At 39.1% G+C, this 22,166-nt stretch overlaps 4 protein-coding genes and 1 long non-coding RNA gene across 8 annotated transcripts; all 5 read right to left on the minus strand.

Moving 5' to 3' along the window:
• Positions 1-351: 351 nt before the first annotated feature.
• On the minus strand, positions 352-8,492 carry LOC109627338 (polymeric immunoglobulin receptor-like). The gene is made up of 12 exons (XM_069529495.1): positions 8,328-8,492; positions 7,483-7,785; positions 7,099-7,242; positions 6,908-7,015; positions 5,818-6,084; positions 4,706-4,762; positions 3,630-3,953; positions 3,163-3,477; positions 2,469-2,561; positions 2,237-2,329; positions 1,965-2,008; positions 352-1,875 (listed from the first exon to the last, which is right to left on the minus strand). The coding sequence occupies exons 1-12, from the start codon at positions 8,371-8,373 to the stop codon at positions 1,582-1,584; spliced, it is 2,088 nt and encodes a 695-aa protein (XP_069385596.1). The 5' UTR covers positions 8,374-8,492; the 3' UTR covers positions 352-1,581.
• Positions 8,493-8,587: 95 nt separating this feature from the next.
• On the minus strand, positions 8,588-10,825 carry LOC138411173 (CMRF35-like molecule 8). Of its 4 annotated transcripts, none has more exons than XM_069530324.1 (5): positions 10,619-10,825; positions 10,186-10,509; positions 9,696-9,737; positions 9,461-9,588; positions 8,588-9,186 (listed from the first exon to the last, which is right to left on the minus strand). In XM_069530324.1, exons 1-5 carry the CDS (start codon positions 10,683-10,685, stop codon positions 8,890-8,892), a joined length of 858 nt encoding a protein of 285 aa, XP_069386425.1. In that variant the 5' UTR covers positions 10,686-10,825; the 3' UTR covers positions 8,588-8,889. The 4 variants fall into 4 exon arrangements, with proteins under 4 accessions (XP_069386425.1, XP_069386426.1, XP_069386428.1 ...); XM_069530325.1 differs by having other exon boundaries at positions 9,696-9,710; positions 10,619-10,776; XM_069530327.1 differs by having other exon boundaries at positions 10,186-10,432; positions 10,619-10,730.
• Positions 10,826-11,931: 1,106 nt separating this feature from the next.
• Positions 11,932-14,786, minus strand: LOC138411174 (CMRF35-like molecule 8). Its single transcript, XM_069530330.1, has 5 exons — positions 14,628-14,786; positions 13,783-14,085; positions 13,399-13,542; positions 13,211-13,320; positions 11,932-12,835 (listed from the first exon to the last, which is right to left on the minus strand). Exons 1-5 carry the CDS (start codon positions 14,671-14,673, stop codon positions 12,434-12,436), a joined length of 1,005 nt encoding a protein of 334 aa, XP_069386431.1. The 5' UTR covers positions 14,674-14,786; the 3' UTR covers positions 11,932-12,433.
• A 101-nt stretch (positions 14,787-14,887) lies between these two features.
• Positions 14,888-16,909, minus strand: LOC138411175 (uncharacterized). The gene is made up of 4 exons (XM_069530331.1): positions 16,752-16,909; positions 16,319-16,642; positions 15,761-15,888; positions 14,888-15,486 (listed from the first exon to the last, which is right to left on the minus strand). Exons 1-4 carry the CDS (start codon positions 16,816-16,818, stop codon positions 15,190-15,192), a joined length of 816 nt encoding a protein of 271 aa, XP_069386432.1. The 5' UTR covers positions 16,819-16,909; the 3' UTR covers positions 14,888-15,189.
• Positions 16,910-17,868: 959 nt separating this feature from the next.
• Positions 17,869-20,670, minus strand: LOC138411164 (uncharacterized). Its single transcript, XR_011243808.1, has 5 exons — positions 20,502-20,670; positions 20,099-20,413; positions 19,534-19,802; positions 19,346-19,455; positions 17,869-18,969 (listed from the first exon to the last, which is right to left on the minus strand). It is a non-coding gene; the product is annotated as an uncharacterized lncRNA (long non-coding RNA).
• Positions 20,671-22,166: the final 1,496 nt, after the last annotated feature.

Raw genomic sequence — 22,166 nt, forward strand, 5'->3', positions numbered from 1 at the left:
CTCATTATAAACTCAATGATTCTGTTTGGTGGGTTTCACATCCATAACTGCAGACAGGTTACCAATAGTTTCACAATATGTCCATGTAGTTTATGACACAGACACTTAAAAGTAATAAACTGTCCAAATTCACCTTGAGATTTTCGATGATAACATTTCCATGTTATAAATAATGTTTTTACTTCATGCATGTATGTACTTTTTAAGTATCTATGGTTTTATTTATTGTATTAAAATATACAAAAGTAGCAAAGCAGGGAAAATAGATTAAACACATGTTATAACAGTGAGCTTCAGTTGTAGTTTTAACTTCCTGTGTTTTGTGTGTTTGACTGCTCCATGGACTTCTGGTTATATTTCATGGTATTTTATTTTTTGTGTGCATCTCATTGTAAAATATTCTGTAGAGAAATAAGGTTCAGTTACTTTCTAGAGCAACTGTGTTTTTTCTTTGCATCTGTATTTCTGCTGATACACCAACAGCACCGAATATTTCATTTCCACGGAGTACAATTACTGTTTTAAACTATTACAACAAGAAGAATTAACACAGGGAAAAACCCGTGAGAAATACGTGTAAAAATAGTCACTCAAAAGCAAAAAAAACAGCTGCATTGGTCACTGAATCAGCCACACGATGGCGCTGCAGAGCAAAAGAAGATACACACGAAGTCACTGATTTGATAATATACATCCTGAATATAAAAGGAAGGCTCGATCAACTGAGAATACTGATGTCACAAACCTGCACATTTTAAAACTTTAAAAGGAATGAAATCACATTTCTTCAATAACAAGCTCATAACAATTGTAAGAACATTTCACTTTTTTTCCATGAACATAAATTCTGCAAATTGCATTTGTGAATAATGTTTAGGAATTTTCACAAACTGACCATTTACATGAAGCGTGTTCAGATATCTCAAAAAACTGGAAAATGTCAAGTCTATTGATAGCATTCAATAATCCTTTACACTATAGTGCAGTACAGCAAGTAGATAAATCAGTAAGGGGGGAAATCAAGAACTATGTCTAATTGATAAAACGTTAAAATACCCAGAGAATTATATTAGAATTCTTTAACACAGAAAAGATGTAGACCAATTATTAATAGCCTGTCATCCTATAAGTCAAGGGAGTTAAATCTAAGATACAATAAATGTCTATGAACCTTCATTATGATCTGTGCATGCATCAATTGTCTAATTCTGAGTCAATACAACCACAACCAGTGACTCTCTTCTTTGCTGTAGTAATTCCTGTGACCCTGTGGATAAAATGGTGCATATAAGTACTAACTGGAATGATAACCTAAGTTATAGTATGTGCAGTACCCTGTACATCTTTGTGCCTCCTTAAGTAAAGCTGAGTATCAATATACAACAAGCACATTTTTGCTGAGAATGACAGACTGTGGAATTCTTGTAGTTTCTAAATATTATATCCAGAGCACAAATACAAAATTCAGCATCCGTCGTTCAAAAACGCGTAATCACATAAAAGCTGAAGAATGTTTCTCCACACACGATATGTAAATCCTCCGCTGTATGTCCCACTGCAAATATCATTAAAACACTGACTTTATTTAAGTTCCTCAGGGTTTTTGACTGTAGAGTAGAGAGAAGAAGGCTGGGTGCCACCCTGAGTCATTCTGACTGATGAGTATTCAGGCTGAGGAAACATTTTATCCATGTCGGGATGTGGATTTTCATCTATGGAGACTGTGACAACGTCCTGCTGGAAACTGATGCTGGAATAGTGGAGCTGCTCTGCAGGAAGGTTAGCGGAGGCATAAACCGTCAGAATTGTATCTTCAGAGCTTGCCCCCTGGTTGGGTTCCTTTATCTCCTCATACACTCGATCGTTGTGATTTTCCTGGGGAGGAGGAGGAGTGTGACAGATGTGACGGATGCAGGTTTTACACATACTGTGAAAAAGTGAAATAAATGTAGGTTCATATGCACCTCTGAGTTTTGTTGAGCGTGTGTGCTCTGCATTGTTGATCCCCCTGCAGGACGTGCAAAGAAAAAATGTGCAAGTTAGGCTTTTCATAATTAATTTCAAATATTAATATGACCCCTAAATTACTGTATTAACATCTCTATGATAGGCTACCAACAAGCTTTTTGCCATTCACAGGAGAATTCAAGACAAAATGAACAAATGAGCAAATGAAAAGTTTGTGTGTATTAATGGGGTTTTACATGTTAGTGTACATGCTACTCTCATTCCTCACCTTGTCTCCTGCAGAGTTTATGTATGAACACTATGAGCACAATCCCAACTATCACCAACAACGCCAGACACACTACCATAACGCCAATCCTTCCTGCAACCACGACACAAGGAGAAAAAGCTGAAGGACACATGCAGGCAGCAGAGGACATGTCAGTGAATGTTTGTGTAGTAGAAGTGAATGGAAGTTATTTTTGTTTTTTTCTTCACAAGAATCAAAGTGATGAGGTCACCAGAGTCTGAATGGTCATCATGGTGGGTCGTTGTGGAAGATGGTGCTGCTGTTGTCTGCTGAGGTCCTGATTTTTCGGTTTTGATGCGTCCCTCTGTGGGTGGAGGGAAAAGAAGCCCCAAGATTAGAAGTGTGAAGGACAACATGAGGGACACACACACACACACACACACACACACACACACACACACGCACACACACACACACACACACACTCGTGTCTCCATGAATCGAAAGAGTGAAATTTCTGCACAAACACACACACACACACACACACATTCTAGTACTTCTATCTGAGTGAATACTCACAATTCATTCCCTGGCCTCGAATGCAACCATCACATCTAAACTTTAATCCTAACCCTCAAATCAGCTGAAGTGTCCTCACTTTCCCAAAATGGTCCCAACAAAAATATAAGTACAAAAACACACCCACAAATAAAAACCCATTCTGTGTCACATACATCCATAGTTCTTCTGTATTCCTGAGAAAACATCCGCTCAAGCAGTTTGGGCTGTAGTATTAAAATGCAACTTTACTCTGTAAGAGTTTGTAAAATATATCTTTTCTTTGAAGACTGAAAGTAAGTGAAAGTAGCTCCAGCACAAATATATTTCTAATTATTTTACTGAATCTTTTGCGTAGGTACAAAAAGAATGTGTGTTAGAGTGTTTCATGTTCTCAGAGTACTCACCTTTCAAAAGGTTGATTTTGGTGTAAGAAGCATTGTGCCATTTCCTGTCTGAGCCACACCAGTACGTTCCAAAGTCGGCTGTGACCAGATTGTTTATGTTCACCTGGAAGTGCTTCAATCTTTGGTTGTCCCTCATGGAAAACCTGTCTTTATCGGCTTTTGTTTCACCTTTTGTTGTCTGTATTAACACCTCACAGTTGAGAGGAATCTCCCCCTTGCACAGGGATTTTGTATTGTTCTCATGGGAGTCTGGGTAGGGACACTCAATTTGAGCAGTTTTCTTACTGTGAGTCGCTTTTGCAATTTTATCCGTGTCTGAAAAAAAAAAAAAATCAGGATAAATGCATTCACTGCTCTACAGACTCAATCATGTTTTTTACTGAAGAAGTGGAGTTTTATGGGTCAAAGACTCTGTTGTGTCGGTGAGTTTGGAAACAGGATGATTATAAAATCAGATCAATACTTACTTACAATCTGGAGATGGATCTGAGTTAAACATATTTTGACGTTATCATAAACGGTGCTCTGAACACACCGGTATCTTCCAGTATCCTCCTGCCTCAGCATGGCTATATTCACAGTGTAGACGCCCTGCTCTTTATGGTCTGTCAAAGAAAACCTGTCTTTCATTGTCTTAGGTGAAACGTGCATTGAAATCAAAGTTGTGCAATCAGAGCTTTCATTTTCTCGTTGGAAGTATTTGATGGTGCTTCCTTCAGCTCGAGGGTAGCTGCAGTTGATGTTAACAGAGCCTCCAAGAAATGCCGTCTGCCACACTGGTGCGTTGACACCTGCCAGAGAAATGTAGCATGACCGGGTGGGAACTGAAAGTGGAACTTTTCACATAGCCTCATACAGTTTTACTTTTTCTTTTCACTTCTTAAATAACACATTTCATATTGCATTACAAATGTTAAAATGCAGACGGTCTGCTTGTTTGCATAGGGCTACACTTTGTGTATGAACAAGCTCATTGAGGACATAAAGAACAATAAAACACTAAAACCTTGGGCCTCACTGATTTGGAAAAAATCTATTGAGACCTGCAGTGTCGTTGGTAGAGAAGGAAAAGCAATTCAGATGGTGACCTTGTTAGGCCCTGATGCACAGAAGGACATGATGCGACGCCTCTTGAACAAATCCAAGTTCAAACTGAGACGCACACACAAACACACATAAACCCAACTGTGAAACTAATACATTTTACACAATGTGTACATGTGGAACCTCATCACTCACAGTAAGAGTCAATATCTAAGTAGACAACAGGATTTCCTGGCATTTCAAAAAACATTATTAAATATCATTATGCATTAATAAGTATCATAGTACTGGTACTAATATTGGCTGTAATTAAATGTGAGATAACTTTTACAAATATACAGCTGGGTGTAGTTTAATCAGGAACTATGTATCACACTTCAGACATATACAGTAGCTGTGGAAATGATACAACTGTTTCCTTTAAAGAGTAGAAGTATTATAAGAAACATTTGAAATAATTTCCTAAGACATATGCTTAAGTACTCTTTATTTTACTTACATCTGATGTGCTCATCTTCTCCTTTACTCCCTGTCACAGACAGAGTACTCACAATAGCTGACATAAGAAATGCAGGGGGAAAAAAGTTATTTCATCACAACACAGTCAACAGGTTTTAGCCTAAATACATTTCACACTCAACAGAAACAAATACAAACAGGATAGTAATAATATTACCTGTCATTAAGCAAATGAAAAGTTTCATTGATATTCTCTCAGTCATGGTTCAGGTTTTCCAAGTGTACTGTGAGATGAATCTTATCTTTTGTCAGATACTGAGTTTAATAAAACTTCTCTTCTCTGATCTTCCTGTTTCACTCTCTCTTCAAACTTATCTGCATTATAATTCAAGACATTTGCATTTAGAAATTAGGATGTCAGTCTTTTTGTGGTGACAGAGGGTGTGACACAAACAGAAAGGCATAAGAGGAAGACAGATTACAGGAAGAGAGGTGGCTCTTGGCCAACTAAAATTCAATGTAACCATGTCTAACAATTTAACTAACTCTAACTCAGTAAAGTATTTGTCAAATTAATGTTGAGTTTTAATGTAAGGCAGAAAAACAAAACAGGAAAAGATAATAAAATATTCTCTTCAAGAAGGTTTTCTTTTTATTTAACTTGGACTTTTGGGTTCCTCCTAATAACATGTCCATCACAATAACATTGCATAAAAAATAAGCACAATTTAAATTAAATATATAAAGATAAACCCCATGAAATGTCACTCTTTGCCTGAAACAAACCATGCAGTGGCTCTGGAGGCGGGCTCTTGTTAATATTGCATGTGTGTGTGTGTGTGTGCGTGCATGTGTGCGTGTGTGTGTTTATTCTGGGTGTTTCACTTCTTCTTTGGAAAATACAAAATCGCACAGAAAAGAAGATCCCGTTTATCTTTTATTTTATTGCGGTTAAAAAGCATTTCTAAATAGTTTTTTTTACTAGAAGAGTTATTTCTGTCTCCATTGATCATAATTTATATGTCAGAAGAAATAACAAATGAACTCTGACTTCAGACAACAACCAGTGAATTCAGTCTAAGAAATGTGCAAGCAGTGGGTATTCACTGTACAGCAGATATTGTTGCTGTGAGCATGTTCAGCACTGAGTTCAGACATTACAATACACGGCTGATTCATCTGTTGCCATGTGTGTGATGATGGAGTATGTGGTCTCTGCAGGGCTAGGTGTGACACTGCTGCGGTCTGCCTGCGTGTTGAAGTTGACACAGGAGTAAAACAGTTCGTCTGATAGGTATCTGCTGGTCTTGGGGCCATCTGTGGCCTCATCGTCTTTAGCTGACGAAGAAGAAGTGATGATATCGTGGTTGTTTCCGGTCAGACTGGACGGCGATGCATAGTCAGTCTTCTGGTACTTTCCTGTGTGGAGAGTGATGTTACATCGACAAAGTTTTAAATGCCTGCAAAGTAAAATCTGTATTTTTCACTTTGACTTACTGAAAAATAATCAATATTTATACTGGCATAATTTTACATTAAAAGCAGCAAATAACCAAAATACAGTAGAATACATTGCCATCTGTTCAATGTTATCTTTTTCATGCATTATGTCCTGAACCAATATTCTGTCAATTTTATATATTTTGCCCAGAAATAATAGCATTTTCAAGAGGGTTGTACCGATGCAGACACAAGGACAACATGCAAACTAAGACCTAAGCCAAACTGGAATTCTAACCACAAACCATTGATCTAAAAATGAAAACACTGTATGAGCCTTGTATTTCTTCTTAATGAGCAGAAAATACAATAAATGGTTGGATGTAGTCTAAAATATGTTTACCTATGACCTACTAGCTTGGGTCTGTGCCAGGACCTGAGTCTGGTGAGTTTCGTTCTCAACGCTGATTGGCTTTCACGACATGGTTTCATATACATTTTTTTGCTCAAGGTCAAATGAAAAATTATTGTCTTTGTGTGCATGGCCACTTTGCATTGACTTTGTCTCATCACATGAAAACTTCCCTTAGCCTTTGGTGTGAACACATCAGCATTACACACACACCAGTGCTTCTACATGGTTGCTATGGCTCTCTGACACAGTGTCATGAGGTGCTTGTAATAGCGTTCAGGTCTTGGTTTTCCCATGTCTTTGCTATTGTGTATCATTTGGCTGTTGTGGTAGTTCTGGGCATAATATAAAAACTTCCATCATATCATATAAGCACTGTTTGTTTTTAACCAGAGGATGTGCTGATGTCTCCGTTTCGATGTTTGAAGAATATCAGCAGCACCACGGCCAGAGCCAGCAAAACCACCCCGAGGCCTATTCCAGTGTACATCAGTTTCTCTGGAGAAAGGAGACAACATCACATCTCAGTGGAGATACATCACTCAGGACTCTGTGTCTCACATATATGCATATCTACACACCTGCAGAATCTGACTTAGTAGGACCTGGTGCAGTAAATGCAAGATGTGCTGCATTTGTAGAAAATGCAAGATGTGCTGCATTTGTAGTAAATGCTTCACCTACAGTTGATTGTGAAAAGTCACCATCAGGGTCGTGTGTTCTTCCTGAAAGAAACAAATAAAACAGACAGAGTGATGTTTATCTTCTTCCTTGTCTCGTTTCTGTTATAGTGTCTCACTTCTTGTCTGTTGCAAAAAAGAGAAGATCAGTACGTAACACAAGCTGTCATGAAATGTCGATCACATTTTGTGAAAAGGAAATGGAATAAAAAGGTTAAAGTGATAAAGTGACGACAAATGACAACGCCATAAAAATAGTTTCTGTGCAGCGTGGACTGAACTCACCCTTTATTACTGTGAGGACGACTTTGTTGAACGTGTCCTTAAGAACTCTATCTATTCCACAAAAGTAGGTTCCTGTGTCGTCCTCTGTCAGATGAGAGATGGTCACAGAGAACGTGTTTCCTTTGTCTTCGATACTGTATCTGCTCTTACTCTCATCATTGCTTCTTATTAGGACGTCTTTATCCTTACAAGGATCCTTGCAGAAATATTTGATGTTTCCCTCTGCATTAGTGTGAGAGCATGATATTGTGACGTCTCCCCCCAGATCTCCTGTTACAGATGTAGCTTCAGTCTCCCAAAATCCTGCACAAGACACAGAGACAGCAACAAAAGTCCATTCAGCCTTCAACAACTATTTCCTATAAACTCTCATGTCAATAGATTCACTCCTGTAAAGCAGTGGTCCCCATTAACAATCCCTATGTGGAAGTTGTTGACAGAGTTTTCTTTAATGTGAGTATTTCCAGAAGTCCTCATAGGCAGATGTATGCAGTATTTCCCAAAACATCAAAAACCTGGAAAAATAACCTGAAATTTATGTTATATATTTTATAGTTTTTAACCCTGTCACTGTTTTTGCGGTTAGTTAAGCTGATTTAGAGGTGCACCCACTGTTTTATCTAAACAGCTCTCAACAGCAACTACAAATCTCAAAGTTTCCTCCCAGCTTCGTCAAAACAGTTTAAAAGACAACAGAGTTAATAGATGAGGCTGAAAATCAACAGCGAGGCAACAGGAAGTGTCATTTTTAAAATTAGAAATGTGAGAATGAAAAGTTGTGAGTGTGTTCACTGAAACAAAGACACAGAACACAAACTCAAATGAGTCAATATCAGGAAACTTACCTCCCACAAGAATCAGAATGAGGAAAACCTTGTCCATGCTACTCATACGTCTTTGTCACTTTCCCTTTGCCTTTTACTGATCTCTGGTTTCATGTCTTTGTAGCTGTGTTTCCTCTTTGCTGTTGCACCACCTATGTTTCAGTAGCTTCCTCTGTTTTAACCTCACTCTGAAACCACTTAGAAGATGTGAGTAGCACCTCGAACTACCCTCCCATCCTTGTCTCACTGGGAATATAATAGTACAGTGAATAACACATTCATGTAATATAACTTGATTTATTTGGGGAAAATGTATCTCATATCTAATTTTCCTTTCTTCTATTTCATCTAAAATTAAGAAAGCACAACATTACAATGAATTTTGAATTTATAATTGTTCATAAACAGTATAGGTTCATTCAAAACTTATAAAACATGGGCGTTTTGGTCACCAATCATACTATTATTAAAACTCTATTAGCACCAAGGTATCTCAGAAAGTAGGAAGTTACAACTGGTGGTTTAAGGTGCTGTGTAAAGTTTTAGTAATAAAAGACCCGAATTGTAAATAAACTGAGGGGTATCAACAGTTCATCTGCGTGGGTCCCTCTTTGGGACCACAAAGCTTGTGATAAACATGATCCTCCAACTGGCTGAGATCCAGATGTTGGTACTGGCAGACATGTCCTCGTACATCCACATCATAATATTCACTGAGAGTGACAGCGGACTCCCGGTGATTTGGCGTTAGGTGGGAGCAGAGGTCAGGAGGTGGGGGTGATGGAGCTGAAAGAGCAGCACGGTCCAAAGGTGAACAGGTGCAGCTGGGTTCAGGTTCAGTTCCTACACCAGGCGTCACTGTCTCATAGTCATTCGATGTCTGTGAAGGGAACAGAAACACGTCCTGTATAAGAGATCAAACTATTATCTCCATGAGATTGTGTGTTTGCAAGGTAATGTGGTGTCTTTAACAGGCCAAAAAGACTAAAATAACTTTCACACATGAAATTATCAAGACATTCACCAGAGGAACTGTACGTGTGAACTCAAATGACCAAATCCACTGGACTGGACCAGATGAACAGCTCTTCATTCTAAGTTTGTGTAATGTCTGATTGAGCCCCTGGCTGCAGACGTTTCTGTCACAGACTGACCTCTTCGTTCTGGGGTGGGCCTGATCTCTGGTGTTTGACAGCGTGCAGGAGACACAGTGTAAACAGACACACAAACAGTATGGCTGCCACACACATCGCCGCAGTCAGCAACAGTGACATGTTGAGCTCTGCAGGAAAGAACGACATGTCCAATTACCTCGAAGAAGATTTACACACTTTAGATTTGAGTAATATCAACGCAAATGGCACACACACACAAATATAAATCACTCACTGTCCATTGGGACGTCTGTGGGAAAGTTGGATACTTCATTTACTGAGTGCAAAGAAAAAAAAAAAGTATTTATGTTGTTTATTTATTTATAATATGTATTTACACACAAACAAGCTTCATAAACATATTTTAACAGGAATAGAAAGTTCAAAAAAGAGGAAGATGACCCTGACTTAGTTCTCATTTACGGTATGAATGGCCTGACATTTATACCCTGCAGGTTGACAGATCTATCTATCTATCTATCTATCTATCTATCTATCTATCTATCTATCTATCTATCTATCTCTCTATCTCTCTATCTATCTATCTATCTATCTATCTATCTATCTATCTATCTATCTATCTCTCTATCTATCTATCTATCTATCTATCTATCTATCTATCTATCTCTCTATCTCTCTATCTCTCTATCTCTCTATCTATCTATCTATCTCTCTATCTCTCTATCTATCTATCTATCTATCTATCTATCTACACATGGCTGTACCTTGAGAGACGTTCAGGTGTATGGCACTGATATGATCCGGGTGTAAGCTGACGTCCACCCCGCACCAGTATGTCCCACTGTCCTCTGGGACAAGTCTGTCCACTTTGACCAGGAAGAAGGCCGCAGTGGTGTTGTCGTACAGGGAGAAGCGTCCATTTGTTTCCCACTCGTTGTGTTGATCCGTGCGTATCAGGTGATTGTCATTGTCGTCCATACGGCAGAGGTACTTGGCGTTGCTCCACCAGCTCTGTGGGTATTCACATTTGAAGTAAAACGTCTGACCCTCCTCACCGGTCACGGCTGTGGTTCTGACACTGATCAGAGCTGTCAGAATGATAAACTCTGTTAGGTTTGTAATTAGTTTTTGGTTTGGATCAGTTTGAGTCTGTCACAGCAGCTTAAAAAGTCCTAATGCATAAAGGAATCAGCTTACCTGGGATTTGTGATGCTGTAAAGATAAGAGTTATAATTGTTGTCCATGAGATCCAGGCTGCTCCCATCACTCCCAGTTTACTTACAGATCACGCTGTCACACTCTCTGCTGCTATTGTGTTCAGTGAGGTGCTTTTCATGCCTCTTCCTCTTTTTTAAACAACCTGTCCACACATCACACTCAACCTATGAAAGTGAAATTATGAACTTATTGTAACTCGTGTGAGTCAAAAACAACCATCTCGTGTCCTCATAAACTATATCCCACACCAGCACATCCTGCTTCAGTTAAGGGGATAATGCAAGTTTAGTTTGTTGCATCCTGCAAGGTCGTCACATCTTCTATTATAATTCATCAAGGTAAAATAGAGCTGATCTAGTCTCGAAGAAGACTCAAAGTTTTTTTAACACACAGTTTACAGTTCATTTGTGTACAGCCCTTTCTCTATCACACACAGGGGTTACTGAGGTGAACACTTGGGTATGAGGAATGAGGGAGACTGGTATCAAACCACAAGCCCTCCGGTTAGTGGACGACCCGCTCTACCTTCTGAGCCACAGCAGCCCATGATCACAAACTAACAGCCGTGACAAGGATCATCACAAGCCTAAGGGATTTTTCAGAACATGCCAGTTCAATGTATTTTACCACTGACCTGCCATGAAGAAACAGAAAAAAAAGAAATGCATTCACTTTTTCTCAATTGACACTTGACATTAAAATTACTCATCTGTTCCAAATCCTATCGAAACTTTGTTTGGCTATTAATTTCACCAATGCACAACAAAATATACTTTGTTATAAATATGTAACTATCATTGTGCGTCTGTATCTTATCATGCATTAATAATATCTGATCTGTAGAACAACAGATTAACATTCTACTGACAAGCACATGGGGACTGATATTTAATTGGACCTTGATTTAATATGAATGTGATGAGATGACACGTGTCTGTTGTAGAGGACTGGATGAGGAAGCTTTGTTCATTTGATCACTTCTTGCCTCTTCTTTCATTACCCTATTTAACAGTTTCTTTGCTGGGATCCATTTCCCACCTCTCTTCTATCAGTTAGATTAATATTAATCTCTTCACATTATTCCAACAACACATCCTTTCTTTTCACTTCTTTATGAAGAAGATATCACTGTCCCATGTTAAACACAACGCAATAGGTTTCACTGTCATGTGGAAATGTGAAATTCTTATTTGGTGACTTTATTCATAAGACAGCTTGGAGTCACCAGAGTCTGAACTTTTAACATAAATACAGATCAGCCAAAAATGCGGGCTCAATTATAGTTTATAGTATTTTTGTAATTGATAAATTCATTTTTTTTTATTTCATACACACACAGCATCATCACATACATATGAAGAGCATGATACAGAAAATAACAACATAACAAAAACGAATTAAGAAACAAATAAACAAAACAGTGACCGCTGTAAATAACATGATGTCTTTCATGACCTATTTATAAAGGCTTAAAATGTTCTCATTTACCTCACTGATCTTCTCTCATGTCTCCATGCAAGAAGATAATGGGAGCCACAATTCTTCAAAACATGCCCATGACTGTGTTTTTCAGGAGCTCATTTCTCTAAAGTAAAGAGTTTTAATATTTGGTCCACAAACATCTTAAAATATGTATGTGAGCAAAAAAGGTGAGCTAAGCCATATTATATACCATCAACACAACATACAGACCATGTAGTTGTACATGTGCAGAAGCAGAGTGAGTCGTACAGTTCAGCCGCATAAAAACTCCATAACAACATACAAAACTCACATCTCTGAGATGAACTCAGGCTATTCAGACAAATTGAAGCCAAACCAAAGTGAGCGGGGCTCAGATTCAGTGGAATCACTGCAGGTTCTGTAGTAAACAACTGAGACAGTGCTCAAACCGCTGTCTGTCACTTTGATCATAGCATTCCTCAGTGCTGCGGGTGCATCGGTGTCTTTTCTGAGACAGCCATCACCGGCTCTTTGTGATATCATGGTGCTGAGGACATTTGCAGCTGAATGTCTTGACTCTGTAGCACCTCTGGAGCAGATGCTTTCACTGATATGAAGTGGTGCGCTGTACTTGACCTCTGCGTACACAGAAGTTGAAGGATCCTGTTTTGGGTGGTGAGCACCAGAGTTCTTCTCAGATAATCCCATCATCGACCACACTTCTTTTTCAGTGTCATTGTTCTCATTGTCGAACTGTTGAAAAGTGAAAAGAGATAAATCTGCATGTCATTGTGTGTTTGACTGTGGGCTGAATGTAATTTAAAAAAAATAAGACAGGTGACTCTCTCCCTGTCTAAATCTCTTTAAGATAATGAAGAAGTGTATTTCCTAAAAAGTTAAGTTATTGCATTAATTCCTGTATCACTGACAATAATTGTCTGAGCTGTGGTTTTAAATTGTTTAATGATGAATAAAGAACCATGTGGTGAAAGTGAATTTGGAAAACCCCCTCCACATGTCGACCGTGTTTAATTTGCTGTCAGCATTATCATCATGCGTCTCTGTAGAAAGAAGGTTGTTAGGCCGTGTGGAGACATATTGACGTGTTATCAACTCTCTGTCTCATACCTCTCCTTCATCTGCACTGACGAAGTCTCTGCGTTTCCTGAATCTTGTTGCCAGCAGCAGTGACACACTGAGCGTGGCGATGCTCCCAACAGTAGCGTACAGCACCATGTCTGGCCAAAGGCGAAAAGTGTCTCAATCATTTTTTGTTTGCGTCACAAGTTACACCAAATGATCAGATAGAAACTCACCTAGGCCGGTGTTCTGTTCTCCTGCAGACAATGACTTAGTAGGACCTGGTCCGTTTGTAGAAAATGCAAGATGTGCTGCATTTGTAGTAAATGCTTCACCTATAGTTGATTGTGAAAAGTCACCATCAGGGTCGTGTGTTCTTCCTGAAAGAAACAAATAAAACAGACAGAGTGATGTTTATCTTCTTCCTTGTCTCGTTTCTGTTATAGTGTCTCACTTCTTGTCTGTTGCAAAAAAGAGAAGATCAGTACGTAACACAAGCTGTCATGAAATGTCGATCACATTTTGTGAAAAGGAAATGGAATAAAAAGGTTAAAGTGATAAAGTGACGACAAATGACGACGTCATAAAAATAGTTTCTGTGCAGCGTGGACTGAACTCACCCTTCATTACTGTGAGGACGACTTTGTTGAACGTGTCCTTAAGAACTCTATCTATTCCACAAAAGTAGGTTCCTGTGTCGTCCTCTGTCAGATGAGAGATGGTCACAGAGAACGTGTTTCCTTTGTCTTCGATACTGTATCTGCTCTTACTCTCATCATCGCTTCTTATTAGGACGTCTTTATCCTTACAAGGATCCTTGCAGAAATATTTGATGTTTCCCTCTGCATTAGTTTGAGAGCATGGAATTGTGACGTCTCCCCCCAGATCTCCTGTTACAGATGTAGCTTCAGTCTCCCAAAATCCTGCACAAGACACAGAGACAGCAACAAAAGTCCATTCAGCCTTCAACAACTATTTCCTATAAACTCTCATGTCAATAGATTCACTCCTGTAAAGCAGTGGTCCCCATTAACAATCCCTATGTGGAAGTTGTTGACAGAGTTTTCTTTAATGTGAGTATTTCCAGAAGTCCTCATAGGCAGATGTATGCAGTATTTCCCAAAACATCAAAAACCTGGAAAAATAACCTGAAATTTATGTTATATATTTTATAGTATTTAACCCTGTCACTGTTTTTGCGGTTAGTTAAGCTGATTTAGAGGTGCACCCACTGTTTTATCTAAACAGCTCTCAACAGCAACTACAAATCTCAAAGTTTCCTCCCAGCTTCGTCAAAACAGTTTAAAAGACAACAGACTTCATAGATGAGGCTGAAAATCAACAGCGAGGCAACAGGAAGTGTCATTTTTAAAATTAGAAATGTGAGAATGAAAAGTTGTGAGTGTGTTCACTGAAACAAAGACACAGAACACAAACTCAAATGAGTCAATATCAGGAAACTTACCTCCCACAAGAATCAGAATGAGGAAAACCTTGTCCATTCTCCTCATACGTCTTTGTCACTTTCCCTTTGCCTTTTACTGATCTCTGGTTTCATGTCTTTGTAGCTGTGTTTCCTCTTTGCTGTTGCACCACCTATGTTTCAGTAGCTTCCTCTGTTTTAACCTCACTCTGAAACCACTTAGAAGATGTGAGTAGCACCTCGAACTACCCTCCCATCCTTGTCTCACTGGGAATATAATAGGACAGTGAATAACACATTCATGTAATATAACTTGATTTATTTGGGGAAAATGTATCTCATATCTAATTTTCCTCTCTTCCATTTCATCTAAAAGAAAGAAAGCACAACATTACAATGAATTTTGAATTTATAATTGTTCATAAACAGTATAGGTTCATTCAAAACTTATAAAACATGGGCGTTTTGGTCACCAATCATACTATTATTAAAACTCTATTAGCACCAAGGTATCTCAGAAAGTAGGAAGTTACAACTGGTGGTTTAAGGTGCTGTGTAAAGTTTTAGTAATAAAAGACCCGAATTGTAAATAAACTGAGGGGTATCAACAGTTCATCTGCGTGGGTCCCTCTTTGGGACCACAAAGCTTGTGATAAACATGATCCTCCAACTGGCTGAGATCCAGATGTTGGTACTGGCAGACATGTCCTCGTACATCCACATCATAATATTCACTGAGAGTGACAGCGGACTCCCGGTGATTTGGCGTTAGGTGGGAGCAGAGGTCAGGAGGTGGGGGTGATGGAGCTGAAAGAGCAGCACGGTCCAAAGGTGAACAGGTGCAGCTGGGTTCAGGTTCAGTTCCTACACCAGGCGTCATTGTCTCATAGTCATTCGATGTCTGTGAAGGGAACAGAAACACATCCTGTATAAGAGATCAAACTATTATCTCCATGAGATTGTGTGTTTGCAAGGTAATGTGGTGTCTTTAACAGGCCAAAAAGACTAAAATAACTTTCACACATGAAATTATCAAGACATTCACCAGAGGAACTGTACGTGTGAACTCAAATGACCAAATCCACTGGACTGGACCAGATGAACAGCTCTTCATTCTAAGTTTGTGTAAAGTCTGATTGAGCCCCTGGCTGCAGACGTTTCTGTCACAGACTGACCTCTTCGTTCTGGGGTGGGCCTGATCTCTGGTGTTTGACAGCGTGCAGGAGACACAGTGTAAACAGACACACAAACAGTATGGCTGCCACACACATCGCCGCAGTCAGCAACAGTGACATGTTGAGCTCTGCAGGAAAGAACGACATGTCCAATTACCTCGAAGAAGATTTACACACTTTAGATTTGAGTAATATCAACGCAAATGGCACACACACACAAATATTGTCCATTGGGACGTCTGTGGGAAAGTTGGATACTTCATTTATTAAGTGCAAAGACAAAAAAAAAGTATTTATGTTGTTTATTTATTTATAATATGTATTTACACACAAACAAGCTTCATAAACATATTTTAACAGGAATAGAAAGTTCAAAAAAGAGGAAGATGACCCTGACTTAGTTCTCATTTACGGTATGAATGGCCTGACATTTATACCCTGCAGGTTGACAGATCTATCTATCTATCTATCTATCTATCTATCTATCTATCTATCTATCTCTCTATCTCTCTATCTATCTATCTATCTATCTATCTATCTATCTACACATGGCTGTACCTTGAGAGACGTTCAGGTGTATGGCACTGATATGATCCGGGTGTAAGCTGACGTCCACCCCGCACCAGTATGTCCCACTGTCCTCTGGGACAAGTCTGTCCACTTTGACCAGGAAGAAGGCCGCAGTGGTGTTGTCGTACAGGGAGAAGCGTCCATTTGTTTCCCACTCGTTGTGTTGATCCGTGTGTATCAGGTGATTGTCATTGTCGTCCATACGGCAGAGGTACTTGGCGTTGCTCCACCAGCTCTGTGGGTATTCACATTTGAAGTAAAACGTCTGACCCTCCTCACCGGTCACGGCTGTGGTTCTGACACTGATCAGAGCTGTCAGAATGATAAACTCTGTTAGGTTTGTAGTTAGTTTTTGGTTTGGATCAGTTTGAGTCTGTCACAGCAGCTTAAAAAGTCCTAATGCATAAAGGAATCAGCTTACCTGGGATTTGTGATGCTGTAAAGATAAGAGTTATAATTGTTGTCCATGAGATCCAGGCTGCTCCCATCACTCCCAGTTTACTTACAGATCACGCTGTCACACTCTCTGCTGCTATTGTGTTCAGTGAGGTGCTTTTCATGCCTCTTCCTCTTTTTTAAACAACCTGTCCACACATCACACTCAACCTATGAAAGTGAAATTATGAACTTATTGTAACTCGTGTGAGTCAAAAACAACCATCTCATGTCCTCATAAACTATATCCCACACCAGCACATCCTGCTTCAGTTAAGGGGATAATGCAAGTTTAGTTTGTTGCATCCTGCAAGGTCGTCACATCTTCTATTATAATTCATCAAGGTAAAATAGAGCTGATCTAGTCTCGAAGAAGACTCAAAGTTTTTTTAACACACAGTTTACAGTTCATTTGTGTACAGCCCTTTCTCTATCACACACAGGGGTTACTGAGGTGGACACTTGGGTATGAGGAATGAGGGAGACTGGTATCAAACCACAAGCCCTCCGGTTAGTGGACGACCCGCTCTACCTTCTGAGCCACAGCAGCCCATGATCACAAACTAACAGCCGTGACAAGGATCATCACAAGCCTAAGGGATTTTTCAGAACATGCCAGTTCAATGTATTTTACCACTGACCTGCCATGAAGAAACAGAAAAAAAAGAAATGCATTCACTTTTTCTCAATTGACACTTGACATTAAAATTACTCATCTGTTCCAAATCCTATCGAAACTTTGTTTGGCTATTAATTTCACCAATGCACAACAAAATATACTTTGTTATAAATATGTAACTATCATTGTGCGTCTGTATCTTATCATGCATTAATAATATCTGATCTGTAGAACAACAGATTAACATTCCACTGACAAGCACATGGGGACTGATATTTAATTGGACCTTGATTTAATATGAATGTGATGAGATGACACGTGTCTGTTGTAGAGGACTGGATGAGGAAGCTTTGTTCATTTGATCACTTCTTGCCTCTTCTTTCATTACCCTATTTAACAGTTTCTTTGCTGGGATCCATTTCCCACCTCTCTTCTATCAGTTAGATTAATATTAATCTCTTCACATTATTCCAACAACACATCCTTTCTTTTCACTTCTTTATGAAGAAGATATCACTGTCCCATGTTAAACACAACGCAATAGGTTTCACTGTCATGTGGAAATGTGAAATTCTTATTTGGTGACTTTATTCATAAGACAGCTTGGAGTCACCAGAGTCTGAACTTTTAACATAAATACAAATCAGCCAAAAATGCGGGCTCAATTATAGTTTATAGTATTTTTGTAATTGATAAATTCATTTTTTTTTATTTCATACACACACAGCATCATCACATACATATGAAGAGCATGATACAGAAAATAACAACATAACAAAAACGAATTAAGAAACAAATAAACAAAACAGTGACCGCTGTAAATAACATGATGTCTTTCATGACCTATTTATAAAGGCTTAAAATGTTCTCATTTACCTCACTGATCTTCTCTCATGTCTCCATGCAAGAAGATAATGGGAGCCACAATTCTTCAAAAACATGCCCATGACTGTGTTTTTCAGGAGCTCATCCCTCTAAAGTAAAGAGTTTTAATATTTGGTCCACGAACATCTTAAAATATGTATGTGAGCAAAAAAAGTGAGCTAAGCCATATTATATACCATCAACACAACATACAGACCATGTAGTTGTACATGTGCAGAAGCAGAGTGAGTCGTACAGTTCAGCCGCATAAAAGCTCCATAACAACATACAAAACTCACATCTCTGAGATGAACTCAGGCTATTCAGACAAATTGAAGCCAAACCAAAGTGAGCGGGGCTCAGATTCAGTGGAATCACTGCAGGTTCTGTAGTAAACAACTGACACAGTGCTCAAACCGCTGTCTGTCACTTTGATCATAGCATTCCTCAGTGCTGCAGGTGCATCGGTGTCTTTTCTGAGACAGCCATCACCGGCTCTTTGTGATATCATGGTGCTGAGGACATTTGCAGCTGAATGTCTTGACTCTGTAGCACCTCTGGAGCAGATGTTTTCACTGATATGAAGTGGTGCGCTGTACTTGACCTCTGCGTACACAGAAGTTGAAGGATCCTGTTTTGGGTGGTGAGCACCAGAGTTCTTCTCAGATAATCCCATCATCGACCACACTTCTTTTTCAGTGTCATTGTTCTCATTGTTGAACTGTTGAAAAGTGAATAGAGATAAATCTGCATGTCATTGTGTGTTTGACTGTGGGCTGAATGTAATTTTTAAAAAAATAAGACTGGTGACTCTCTCCCTGTCTAAATCTCTTTAAGATAATGAAGAAGTGTATTTCCTAAAAAGTTATGTTATTGCATTAATTCCTGTATCACTGACAATAATTGTCTGAGCTGTGGTTTTAAATTGTTTAATGATGAATAAAGAACCATGTGGTGAAAGTGACTTTGGAAAACCCCCTCCACATGTCGACCATGTTTAATTTGCTGTCAGCATTATCATCATGCGTCTCTGTAGAAAGAAGGTTGTTAGGCCGTGTGGAGACATATTGACGTGTTATCAACTCTCTGTCTCATACCTCTCCTTCATCTGCACTGACGACGTCTCTGCGTTTCCTGAATCTTGTTGCCAGCAGCAGTGACACACTGAGCGTGGCGATGCTCCCAACAGTAGCGTACAGCACCATGTCTGGCCAAAGGCGAAAAGTGTCTCAATCAATTTTTGTTTGCGTCACAAGTTACACCAAATGATCAGATAGAAACTCACCTAGGCCGATGTTCTGTTTTGCAGAAGTGTAGTTTGAGTCTGTAAGACATGATCCAGTATTATTTCATTTAAATTCTGTTTATTATTCATTAATTAACTTCATATTCACATTAATAATAATATTTACTTGCCATCTGTTATCTGCTTTGTATGGACAGTGGTGTCCATTCCAGATGTGAGATGTGTTGATTTGGGAATATTCTGATTTGTCCATGTTACAGAAATGTCAGGTGTGACAGTCGTCTTCTTTGTCTTAACTTTATTGGGATCTGCGATGGAAATCAGATTCTTAACTCAGGTAAACATACAAATACAAGAAGTTTAAACTACTTAACATAACAAGTCAATAGGTTACTGTAAGCTAAACTTACCACATACCACATACAAATTAATAATGTGAATATCATGTAAATGTAAGAAACATCCATTCTTCAAAGAGGACAAGCTTAAATGCTCGCATTTGCATTTGACACCTGATGGTGAATGGGGAATGCAGAGAGAAAAATAAAATCAAGCGCACAAATAAATCCTACTCAAGGTGATAATGATAACATCATGCACTTACTTTCCTTTACATTCAGGATTACTGGAGCAAACGTGTCAACACCGGGACGATCCACTCCACACCAGTATTTCCCTGAATCTGGCAGCCTGAGCTTACGGAAGGTCACAATGAAGAATCCGTCCGCCGAGTCCACCAGAGTTATCCTCCCTGACTCAACCCTTCTACCAGATTGTACAGTAGCCAGTATGTCTTTATTTCCCTTACACGGATTCTTGCAGAAGTATTTATTTTTTTCTGAGGCAAATTTGTGGGAGCACCTGACTGAGAACTGACCTCCCTCGAAGACCTCTATATTGCCTCCATCTGTCCACATAGCTGCCAAAAATTTATTTTGTATCAAGAGTTAAAGCATCTTTAAATTTTGAATAAATAAAAAAATAAGCATTTATAGGAAGATACTTACCATATAAAAGACAAAAGAAGAGAGAAATGGTCTTCATTCTGATTGATTACGTACTCTGGAAATTTTCTTCTGTCTCTTGAAAAGTCTACACAGGGATTAATGTTTCCTCTCTACCACTGAACCATTTTGTGCAAATTAGATCACATATGCACTTAACCATCGGCCCTCTTCCTGTGTGATGAAAATAAATAGCTGCAGGCAACACATCAGCCAAAAGAAGTCCAGAAGTGCTGCATCATTGCTTGAAGTGGCCCACGTGTGAATGCAGTCTCCCCTGTTCCGTGATACTGTTCCCCAAATTGACAGCAGTGTGTGAGTGATGTATGGTAGTGCTGCACATGGATGCACTGTGTAAATGTGTGTGTAAGTGGGTGAATGACAAACCTGTACTATAACACCCTTGGAGTGGTCATCAAGACTAGAAAAACTAAATAAATACAGACGAAACAAGTGTTATAAGATGTGAGATCATTGCCAACTGCATTTTGGTCATAAAACTTTTAAAGTTCAAGTTCACAGTTCAAAGTGTTTATTGTTGCACTGTCCCTGTACACTGAAATTATTTCTTTGCCTTCCACTAGGAATACAGTTAAGATTTTTATAGCACAGTAATCTGACTAATAAACTAGAAAGTGCTGTGTATAGGCGTTAGAGGATGTGTAACCCGCCATCATTTTGTTTTCATGCAGTTGCCTAATCACAGAAACAAAGAAGTCAGTGATGTTGCACAATTAAAATATTAAATAACAAGAGCCATATGATAAAGAACAAGAGTGAGAGAGTGTGAAAACACCCATTGGACATGTTACTTCAATATTTCAAAAAGCCCGTTTCTACTTCTGCATAAACCCGACGCTGCAGTGTATGGTGTGGGAACAGTGTAACATTGTCCACTATGACGAGCTGGTCACCTATGTAAGTACACAGCACAGTGACACAGACAAAAGCAACTGGTCTGCTCTGTGGCATTGTTGTCCAGTGGCGGAACACACACAGTCACACAGAGATTCACTAAGGAGGTTATCATCCCTGTTTGGTGGCTTGTTTGTTTGTCAGGATTACACAAAACCTGCAAAACTGATTTCCATGAAACATGTTGGAAATATAGGCCAAGAAAGATCCAGTAAAAGTGGGAGATGCAGGACTTTTTTTCACTTAATTTAGAGCACTGATTTCCCAGGGAATAAAACATGGACCGTGATGAAAAAAATTCTGGATAATTTAGGGGACTGACGAGTGTGTGGATCCAAATAAAAATCTGGATTTCAATTTCATGTCATGTGCCTACACTTCTTTCAGCAGCTGTTCAGAAACAGATAGGGCTAGAAACCTTTAACTACCACCAATGTGTAGTTGAGATAACGTGGCCTTAGTTATGAGGATTGTTTGAATTCAAAGGGATTGTTGGGCTTTAGTGTCGGTATACCCTCTGTGGGAGTACTCGGCCCACTCTGGGAAAAGATGGCTTGTCGAGGATGACTGTTCAAAGTCCTTTATTATTATTATCCGCCTCGTCAGGCACACACACACATATAATACGGTCTCTCGACCCACACACGTCCACACGTCCAGTGGTCAGAGTGATGTAGATACACAGGATCAAAAGTATTGATGCTCACAATAATGTATCCATCACAGAAGTATAAACCAGCCGTAGCCAGGTGA

The sequence above is a fragment of the Paralichthys olivaceus genome, chromosome 8 (assembly GCF_024713975.1).
Source record: "Paralichthys olivaceus isolate ysfri-2021 chromosome 8, ASM2471397v2, whole genome shotgun sequence".
Classification (NCBI taxonomy): domain Eukaryota; kingdom Metazoa; phylum Chordata; class Actinopteri; order Pleuronectiformes; family Paralichthyidae; genus Paralichthys; species Paralichthys olivaceus.